The sequence below is a fragment of the Azolla caroliniana genome, unplaced genomic scaffold (genome assembly GCF_043228905.1).
Source record: "Azolla caroliniana isolate FFs.n. ecotype wild unplaced genomic scaffold, voAzoCaro1.0.p SCAF_13, whole genome shotgun sequence".
NCBI classification, from domain to species: domain Eukaryota; kingdom Viridiplantae; phylum Streptophyta; class Polypodiopsida; order Salviniales; family Salviniaceae; genus Azolla; species Azolla caroliniana.
In genome coordinates, this window is record NW_028230448.1 from 11082211 (window position 1) to 11093519 (window position 11309).

At 36.9% G+C, this 11309-nt stretch overlaps 1 protein-coding gene across 4 annotated transcripts; it reads right to left on the reverse strand.

Moving 5' to 3' along the window:
• Positions 1 to 185: 185 nt before the first annotated feature.
• Positions 186 to 10301, reverse strand: LOC147856100 (Pentatricopeptide repeat (PPR) superfamily protein). Of its 4 annotated transcripts, none has more exons than XM_087329350.1 (13): positions 9381 to 10290; positions 8957 to 9090; positions 6801 to 6878; positions 5586 to 5665; positions 4526 to 4610; positions 3754 to 4173; positions 3565 to 3663; positions 3405 to 3472; positions 3249 to 3336; positions 3090 to 3161; positions 2960 to 3013; positions 720 to 808; positions 186 to 605 (listed from the first exon to the last, which is right to left on the reverse strand). In XM_087329350.1, exons 1-12 carry the CDS (start codon positions 10162 to 10164, stop codon positions 731 to 733), a joined length of 2040 nt encoding a protein of 679 aa, XP_087185476.1. In that variant the 5' UTR covers positions 10165 to 10290; the 3' UTR covers positions 186 to 605; positions 720 to 730. The 4 variants fall into 4 exon arrangements, 2 of the variants coding, with proteins under 2 accessions (XP_087185476.1, XP_087185475.1); XM_087329349.1 differs by having other exon boundaries at positions 3565 to 3672; positions 9381 to 10282; XR_015530693.1 differs by lacking the exons at positions 186 to 605; positions 720 to 808; positions 2960 to 3013 and having other exon boundaries at positions 3110 to 3161; positions 3579 to 3663; positions 9381 to 10301.
• Between the last annotated feature and the right edge of the window lie 1008 nt (positions 10302 to 11309).

Here is an 11309-nt window from a genome sequence, read left to right on the forward strand (position 1 = left end):
ATATAGCATCACCATTAATAAGAATCTAGGCGTGAATTCCTATAGCTTGCAAACAAAAAAAAACCGAAGTGTTTGAAAATCATCTTGAACAAGTAAAGATTTAAATGCCTTATGACATCTCTTTTTCCTTCCAATCTCCACAGCCACAATGCGATATAATATACAATATGGTTTGCAGCATGACAAAGAAGACAAAGGATAAATGATTGAAACACAAACCTCTAAAGGTTCTTGAACACTAGATCACCCATGCCTGATTTATAATTGACAGTGGACACAGATGATACTGTAGGACTTTGATATTTTCAAGTAATAAAGATACATTTTCCATTGAGGAAAAACAGATAAATGCTTTGCGCTATACATTCACATCTCTTCTTTCTCTTGGTATCTTTGGAGTCTGTACATGAGGACAAAATCTTTTTGCCAGATATTAACAATCCCTCTGTTTCCAAAGAAATCTGGTTAGGTTTATGCTTCCACAAAATGGAAATGACCTCATGAGATATCCATTTTGTGTGTCAAATGACATTTTTTCGGAATGAAATGTCACATGTTCAGCCTATGGCATTGCATTTTGAAAGGGCTGGTAATGCATTCCATAGCTGTGCAAAATAATATCACATGAGTATGAGTTTAAGAACTATCAAAATCAAAACTATGACAGCATTCACTGATGAGAATAAAATCATTAAAATACTTGAGCTACAACATCTCACCTTACTTCTCCCTATGCATCTGTGAGAACTGGAGAAGATTGCAATAGTCTCTCAACTTCATCATTAACTTCAGCCTGCATTCTCCATTGCTGTACAAAAGGAGAGTGGTCTTAAGAATGAGAATACATGCGATAACACAATGCCAGAAATTCTTCATTTTGGTTGCTGCCAATTCACAGCATGAATGTATGCAAAACATTTTATACTAATTTGTATTGTAGTTCTATGTAAACATGAAAATATTGTTTTCTGAAGTTGCAAGATACAACTTCTAGAAGAATATTTTGTACACTGAATGGGATCCTTGGACAAGATTCCCACTCAGTATTAAATAGGTATGAGGCCATGACTTACCTGTCCCATCAGCATTTAAAGCTCTTCTTCTAAGAGCATATTCTATGTGTCTTGAATAGCACATATATATGTGCGTGCACTCCTACCTTGTACATTTTTTTAAGAGGTGGGCTTTTGTTTTGCAGTACTGCTTCTCCTTTCTTTAATCTCTCCTTTGTGTTAAACCCCATAATTGTTTTTACATCTCTGCTTTTAGATATTTCAGAAAACTGTCATTTTATCTTCTACTTCTTTATAGAAGGTTCCTGAAAATGGCTTAAGAAAGTTCTATATGGCCTCAAATAATCTCCACAAACATGTTTTGGAACATTCCATGATGTCTACGGGGTACAACCAAAGCCAAGGGGATCCAAATATTTTTTCAAACATCCATCTATAGCAGAAGTTGCAAAACGTCTGCAAAGCTAATCTATTTTTCTCATGCAAGGCCTGATATTCCATATGCAGTCAATGCGGTAAGCCATATTAACCAGCTTGAGGGGGAGTGTTGAAGTAACTAAAATGTTACTAAACAAAAAAGGCAGGAATTACCTAGCTGGGAGTTAACATCAAATTTGAAATTTGATATAAGAAACTAAAAGTTTCTATTTTAGACACTGTTTTCTTGTATAAAAGAGAACTACTCCCCCACAGATATTAAGGAAAAATGAGCTCAATATATTTTCTGATCCTCTGCCACTATGAACAACAGAAGAGCAAATGCTGACCATACTAATGAGCAGCACCACAACAGTGATAGCTACCAACACCGTCAGAACATCAACAAGCAACATTGGCACTAGCAGTCATTTAGGCTAATCATCTTATCTCTGCCTTGGGGATCATGATGAGGCTATCCAAGACCACAATGGACAATGAAAGAGCCAATGCTGACCATACCAATGAGCACTGTTGAGAATCAAGCTCAACTCATGTGAACACGTGCTTATGGGGAAAAGCACGATATGTGAAAAAGTGTTTGCACACACTTTATTGTAATCCATGTGACTATCTAGTTACATGAAGAACTAGATTGTGACATCTCACTAGTTGTCAAGTGTAAATGTCATTAACGAATATTAGATATTCTTATGACAATCATACTCAAGTGGATGTCAATGACTAAAGTCCAGCAAACACATTTAATGTGGCAGTCCCTTGAGGAATTGTATATAAAGCCCACTTGGCCTATTGTGTATTGTTGATGATTTTTAGTCGATCAGTATAGCTTTCTCTTCAGTGCATAAGCTCTCATCCCCCTCATGTGCATTTTTCATTGATTCCTTCTCTTGCTCACACGCCCACTCTGACACACGCTACGCTTCCGCACACCCTGACTCTGTGAGAGTCAGCACCAGCACAACAATGACAGCTACCAATGCCGCCAGTACCTCACCACGCAATATTGGCACCATAGGTCATTTAGGCTGATCATCTTATCTCCGCCTTGAGGCACACATTACAACCCACTAGCAGTTAACATTATCCTAGAAGAGACCCCATACACACATTCTAGCCCCACATCATATGAGACATTGCAATCAGAATGATGTGTTATTTTGAAGGTGATGTAATGACATTTGTTTGGCTCAAAAGTTGCTTCAAAAGAGTAGACAATCATTGGCATTCTAAAGAAATATTTAAAAATGAGTGGCTCACCTATTGGAACATGTTATTGCTGAGACTCATCCAAAAACCATGCTACTGCCCAATGTTTACTAAAACATTCTGGTTGAGTGAATATTACTTGCAAAGAAAGAGGTTTTAACAGCTACTAGAGATGTGCGCGTCAAGGTTGACGTCTACAAACTAGTACAACTACATTGTTCCTTGCGGCAACATTTTCTGACCTTACTTAGCATGAATTTGCAAATCAACTGACAGATCCTAATTGGAGAGAAATTTACCTTCTGAAGACTTTCTGCTTCTTCCAACTGCTCAATTTGTGCAGCAATGTTAGCCTGCAAGACATTTGACAAACATACCATTGGTTGAAGTATTACATCACAGGGAGAATATACATGCATCAAAGCATACCATAGCAGCTCCTTCTTCTGCAGCTAACACGTCTATGTCCATCTCAACTTCTATCTCAATCATTGAAGATACCTGAATCAGAATAATATAAACCAGAAAGAGACATTAGGAAGAAAATATTAGGGTTATGTCTTCAGGATATTCCAAGAAGTATCAGACCTTTGCATAGCTATCAATTAGTTCCAACCGCGATGTCAACCGTTCATCCAATCCTTCTCTAGCTTTGCCAATACGTTCCAAGCGGGCACTGTACAAAACAAATCATCAGACGAGAAAGATTCATAAGCTTCATATGAGAATTTTATCCACAAATACCTATAAGTTGGTTCCTGTACAGCCTCCATCTTATTTTGCAATTGACACAATCGAGCAAGAATCCTGACCTGGAATGATACAACCATGAGTTCTGAAAACCTTTTATCTGTCCTTATACATAGCAAGGATCTCCATAGAAAAGAAAGACTTGGAAAGAGACCTCTTCTGCAGCACCTTGTGTAAGCTCTTGAAGGCGTGCTTGCAAAACTTCATACTGTGCAAGCAGTTCTTGCCGCAATGCTACTGCATCTGCAGTCCTCTGGGGTAGCTACAAATGCAAAAACAGATAAGGAAAATTGTAACATTTCATAAATCGTCCTAAAACTGTCACTTCTATTACATCACACACCTGATTTAGAATAGGAAGAATCCAATTATTAGCTGCAGTTCCAAATACAGCAGCTGCAGTTGCAGTAACAGCTATTGTCCGTGGAAGAGTGGGATCAATTAATGCAGTTGCCGCATCACTGCTTGCCAAGAGAAATATGACAGGAACCAGCAGACTGGTATCTAGATCAGCTCCACTACCAGATTTCGGAGGAGCACGAAGTAATGGGTAGACAGATCCGGTAAAATGATTTGTGATAGACATAGGTTCACTCGGACGCCACCCAGGAGCCCTAGCATTAATCTTAAATGGCCCAAGGCCCCTTGCGCTATCTTCTGGTGCAGCAGCAGCCACAGTTATTCGCTCCCCTTGCTGTGCTGGAACATCAGCTGATGCAGTGGCAAATCGATAAGTCCGAGCCATGCCGTCTGGAGATTTTATCTACAAGTGAATCATAATCCAGAAAAGGTAGATCAAAAGCAATAATGAAAAATATATATGAAATAATACTATTCAGATAAATAAAGTTAGAAGACGTTTTCTCAATGGACTATTCATAGGTACTTACGATTTCAGAATGATATTGCATGCAGAAGGTATTGGCTTCAACATAGTATTATCTTTCACATGTTTATATAACATAGACATTATTGCGTGAACTCAAATTTTAGAACAATTGTTTAACTCAGCATGATCGATAATGTAAGATGGTTTGTGAAAAACTAACTCAAAACAACTTGGATCTATGCTAATTGATTTTAAGATAGTAACATATAATACAATAGGACCTTACCACAAACGAATGAACTGCAGAAGGCAATGAATATTTCTTCAACTGCAATGCTCTCAAGGCTCTTTCAAATGCTGAAATATTCATGCTGCAAAAGAACAGGAGAGTTTAGGTTTCACAGGAAACATTCCAGAGCCAATAGCATATGACATTTGGATACAGAAAGACTTTAGAAAACTTCACAAGAGCCTACAAAAGAAAATGTGATTCCGCTCTTGTGCAATTGAAAACATACAACTATATGGGATAGCAATGAACATTTCCACACACAAAAAAAATGTATGAGCAAATGTGAACAGTTGTATTTCATAAAGGCTAAAAAAGTGTGAAATGCATCAAAACATACTGACAAAAGAGAACTTCATTTTTGGTCTCCTGAACCTTGATACAAATTGCAACAACCTAATTTAGGTGTGAAAAAATTGATCATGACTATTGTCTTGATCTTTTCCTTCAAACATCAGGATCAGTCACCGTGAATATACCAAAACTATCTTCCCTGGAGCATGTTTTCAAGTTTATTTTTTCAGCTTAAAATCACAAGAAACACTAATCACGCAAAATATATTATGAAACATCTTTAGCATGTATGCGATACATTAAGACTTGAGAATGCTATAAACTATAACTCAAATGTAAGATAACAAAAAATTGACCTCACAAACTAAACAGAAAATGAAAACAACAGAATACAATATTTAAATATTTTACTTTTAATAAACAAAACTGATAATCATACACAAAGGCATTGCCAGAACAAATCATATTTATAACATGATTCATCCACCCTCAGGACTTCACTTTGTTTATACTCATAAAATCGTCTATTAGAAAACCTTATACTATGGTATTTTTTCCATTGTGGTACGATTATCCTAGTTGTCAAGTCACTATACTGACAGCCAACAGATCTAGACTTCCAACCTTCCCATCATCCCACACCAGCATTTGGCACCTACCTTGATATTTATACATACAAATACAAGATATATCTTTAAATAACACATCTGCAGCAACCAAAATGCACTGCACAGTATAAAATATGATAATTCATCATTATTACCTGATTGACTCAGATTCACAGTTAACAACATCTCCAGACATAAGTTCATATTGATATCGACATTTGGAGCATGGAACCAGCTGCAACGCTGTAGAAAATGGTGAGTTTATACATTTGAAAATATGATGAAGTTTGTGCAAGAAAACTCTAACGATATTTAGGTATTAATTGGCACATAAGCTATCAAGAACCATTACACAACCCGCAGCTTTATCAAAGGCGACACAATATACAGTCTCTAAATGATATAAATTATAGTTACATGCAATGTGTGCTGTGATATAATACAGATTATGCAAACCCATTTAGATACAGAGCCAGAAGCATGCATGTGAATGGATGCATGCAATTGGAAGTTGATTTGAGATTTAATTCCATATCCCTTGGGACAAATATCAATGAGTATCATTCTTTCTGATTTAAAAAGTATATTTTTATAGTGTCAAAGTTTGAGAAAAATGTAAGGCAAATTATGAAATATGTACATGTCTAATGCAAAATGTATGTTTGAAAATGTGAGCATCTTATAAAATATGCACATGTCTTTCACAAATGTATGTTATTTCAGACATATGTACATGGTAAAAACAACAATAAGAGTCACTGTATTCTTTTTTCTTTTTTCTTCCTTCTAAATTCTTTGGAAAATGGAGGTGAGAACATCCTGGAATTTGTATAAAACTCAGCCCAAACTCATGTTTGATTATGACTATAGATTCACAAGTTTGTGAAGATATTTCACACTATTAATTGATAAAATTTGGATTCCTTTCAATTTCCGCTGCAGTCAAGTTGTAAAGAGACATTCCTCGTCATGGAAGCAAACAAAATAATTAAAGGCAATAATAATCAATAAATCATCTATCGAATGTTTATATGTGAATTTTCAAAATTGATAATTTTCCCATGTGTTAGATTGCTTCAATGAGTAATCCAGGTTGACAGAAAGAAGATGTATCAGCTTATGGGGTCTTACCCTATCCTAGTGTTATAATTCTCCCACAGAAAAAGTTAGATACATTTTAATATCAGTTTAATCCTCAGATATTAGTAGTCTTCATGTGCTAGAATTGTATTTCTGGATTGTACATTGCAAGGCTAGCGCGAAACTAATTTACAGGTCAACTTAAACAAAGGACACATTATTACCAGTTCAATGCATAAATTAAATCAACACTATCTCTACATATTGAAAACCAGAAAAGAACTACAAACCTGAAAACCATGGTGTGGTTGTACAACAGCTAATGCGGTGTCACAAGTTGGACATTTCACAACCTTTCCAAACGGCACCTATAAACATAAATACATCTCTCTACTTTTCATAAAGCATATTGTATTAAATATATATGCAATACAAAAACATATATACAATGACCAATGCTGAAAAGAAACAAAGTAGGAAATGAATAACTCCTAACAATTATGACTGATCAGAACCCATGAGGAATCTGTGATTTTCATACCATCATCGTAATGAGTGTCTGTTGAAATAGCTTTTCAGATGTATGTATACTTGTATTGTTGAAACTGCCGGTAGAGCAACTTCAGAAAAATGGCCTCATTTAAATTTCGAAAGGAAGCAAAACATAATGAAAGATGTTATGGAGACATCGAACCAAGATCAACCTCTATAAAAAAGGGAAGTGTATATTTTCCTATTCCCTCTAATACAAACTCTGAAATACCATCTTAAAGTCATAGGACGAAGTTTGGAGGCATGAACTTCCCAACCAAGGACCAAATGTGTGGCAAAACCACAGGCAATGCTCCTAAGAACTTTATGCAGCATCCTTCAGGGACTGCAGATGCCATCTCTTTGTAATTGTTTTTATACTGGAAATGCGATGGGGGATTGAAGAGCTATCATCCTGAAGAAATTTTGCAAAAGTTGTTTTAAGTAGTCAACAGCGCACGTTTGATTAGGGAATTTTGAATTTATTCACTCTAAAAACATAGAGTGGTTGTAGAAGCTTGCTTGGAGGATGAAAGCATTGCAAGCATTGGACATGAATAGATCTTCAACATCAAGCAGAATCAAGGACAAATACTGATTGAAAAGGCTCTATAACAGAGCCAATAATTTTGTCTCTCTCCCTCTCCTCCAGTCAAGGAAGAAGCAAGCAAGGTTAAACTATGAGAAATTGAAAATAGGGTCAGTGAATTAGAATTTGCCACAGAGTAGCCAGTGGGGTTTGCTTAGAAGGCAACATTTAGGGAAATTTGAATTTATTCACTCTTAAAATGTAGAGAGCTTGTAGAAGCTTCCTTGAAAGATGAAAGCATCGCAAGCATTGGACATGAAAAGCTCTTCAAAATCAAGATTGGAGGACCCAGCGTTCATCCCTTCGGATGTCTTGATTGGGCATAGACGCCTGTAATGACTGAAATGAATGTCTCGAGCTTGAAAACTAGCAGTTCGTCTCGTCAACCCACCGGGGCCTAGAGAACTTAATCTCCTTCTATGAACTAGTTCTGATAGTGGATTGGTTGGTCTAGAAATTGCAATAAGGGATGTGAACCAGAAAACTCCTTAAAAGTTGCTATTATTGGGATGAACGTTACTAAATCCCCAGGAGTTAATTTATGTTTACATCTGACGGATCTATGAAGATTTTGTCTAATCGAATTCTCCAAGCAGTTTAGGGCCAGCTTTAATCGTTCTTGTAGCAGATCCACTACAGATCGAACACATCGATTCCTCAAATGATCTATGTCATCGAGACTACCTACAGAGATCGATTGAAAAGGCTCTATGACATAGAGAACCAATACTTTTGTCTCCCTCCCTCTCCCTCTCCCTCTGCAGTTGAGCAAGAAGCAAACAAGGTTAAATTATGAGAAATCGGGAAGATTAGAAATTCACAAAAGGGTCAGTGAATTAGAATATGGCAGTGTAATAAATAAGGGTTTCCTCTTTCAACATTCAAAATAGACAGAAACTCATTGTCAGGGAGTTACAGTAGGTTCGTTGGTGAATTAAGTTTTGCCATAGAGTAGCTAATAAGAGTATGCTTAGAAGTCAGCATTCAAAAGGCCTGGCAACTCAACTGCAACTTCTTTCTGCATTCAAGTTCTTCCAAAATAAATAGACTAGCCAGTATAGATCTAATAAAAATCCAGCTACTTATGATCATATTTTAGCTGGTGAATGTCATTTATATAATACATCCAGAAGAACGCGTAGATTCCCATTTTGGAGCAACAACTATAACAGCAATATTTTAAAAACTTATTTCAGGCTGAACAACGCTCAAACATCATTCTACTACAAAGACCTTTAAAGCAACATGACAGTATCACATTTCAACTTCCTGAGGTGTAATTGAGTAATAAAAAAAGCCAAACCTCAAGTACAATATATAGATTACCTCCTCTCCATCTGGTATTCCTCGTCGTTTGATATCTCCAACAGCCCGAAGGGCATCAGCTACTCGTAAAGATGCAGTAAGACCTTTGATTAAAGCAATGTAAATCCTTACATCAGGTTGGGGCCATTGACAACCTGTCCAAATTATAATTGAATGTTAATTAAATCTCACCCAAGTCCAAATTGAATGTTAATAAAAATTGAATGTCCAAATTATTACCTATGAAGACTTTGTCAAGGGCCCATCATTTAACACTCATTGGACAAATCCAAATATGGCTATACTTAAAAATATGGATCTCATATGGTCAAGTTATGGAAGTTTTGGTTCACAAAGTTTTCGCCTAGATATGATTCTTATTAACGATTGGCAGAAATTAGTGAAGACGTAAAATACAGAAACTTATATAGTATATTCTTCATACCTGTAACACTTCCCACCCTTCTCTGCATTTGAGAACCACGCATGGCATTCAAGATTGAAAATGCCAAATTAGCATTGTTTTCTGCAAGAGAAGCTCGAACAAGTATGCAACAATCCTCTAATGTCAGAACAAGACCTTGCGGATTCTCCGGGCATTTTGTCGCAATTATCGCCAAAACCATATCAGCATCAGCAGCTAGAGCTGCTTTTCTAATAAGAGTCTCATCATCTCTTATATTGAAGAATGGTGACGTAGGTGTAGACCTTATCTCTTCATGAGAGACATCTTGTTCAACTTCTTCACTACCACTTGAAGCTCGAGAGGATGTCCTCAAATTATAATGAAGAAAGTTTGACCCAACTTCTAGACTGAAAGAAGTGGTTCGTTTTACCACAAAATCATGATCGTGAACTGATTGAGTTCTAATCTTCCATCTCAATGCTTGAAAAATGCTTGAGTACTCTGATCCATGCCATATTGATCTGATTTTGTCAAGACAAAAAAGCTTAAACTGATTGTTTTTCAAAACATTTCCTTGCTTTCGATTCAATGTGTCTTCCAAACACACGTGATGAGGGAATCTCCTTTGATATGGCAACAAATTACACTGTTCTCTGATCTTCGGGAAAATTGATCGATTGGTGAAGAGAAAGATTATAGGAGGAGAAAGAATGCAAGAGGGAACCTGTGCAGTAGAAATTGATGATGACCTAGGAGCTGAAGTAATCGAAGTGCTTACAGGTGAATGAGATGGCCAAGAAACAATGCATGTGGAAGACGCCATAGCCCAGATCAAATGCGTCTGGGACAGAGAACCAATCAACTTTCTGGACAGCTAATTCTTCCGGCTATACGACCTGCGCTTCCTCTGGGAGACAGAACAGAAGGCGAGATACTCCCGTGTCTGCGCCATAGTAGCGTCTTACCATATCTCGCTCGCTCGCTCGCTCGCTCTGCAACAGAAAAGAGAAGAAAGAAAGAGGGGAGCAGAGAGCAGATAACGTACGTACAGGTGTGTATATGTATGTACATACATACATACATACATACATACATTATTACATATGGATATGGATATGGTATCATATGGTATCATATGGTATCATATGGTAGCATATGGATATGGTATCATATGGTATCATATGGTAGCATATGGATATGGTATCATATGGTATCATATGGTAGCATATGGATATGGTATCATATGGTATCATATGGATATGGATATACACACATACATATGGATGGATGGATGGACGACGGCCCATATCCTCTCTCTTTTTTCGTAAATCAATGTTTGTTATTAAAACAAAATAGTATATAAATAGTGATAGTGTTGTGCAAGGGAAACCCTCTCAGGTATTGTAAAACTAGATGACATAAGTCTATCTCTCCTCTTGGGACAAGATCCCCATACAACATAGTTGTGAAAATTGCCAAATCAATTTCCCTTTCATCCTACGGATTTGTTGTGCTATCCCATGAAGTCCATCAAACAAGAACTCATTTCTCATGGTCCAATTAAACCACATCCCCCAATATCTAAGGTAATCAAAAACCACCTTATATGAATGATGGTGTGGGCATAACTTTATCCCCATCCATAAAAACCCATTTATAAGGTGACAAAATATTTCCTATTATCGATGCCCAATTTTGTGACATAATCACCCAAATGGCCGTAGCTACCGAACATGTAATAAACCTATGTCTAGCATCTTCTTCAGCCACTGTACAAAAAAAACATGTCCCATTTGAAATATGTCTTCGTTTTAAGGCCATCGCCAAAGGCAACCCACCAACTATGGCACGCAAAGAAACACCTTTGCACGGAATGGAAGATGAGACTGCCACCCGGCATCTAAAACTCTACGCCACCACTTTACATTTCTAGTAATGCTCCATGTATCCAACACCTTATTTTCTAAC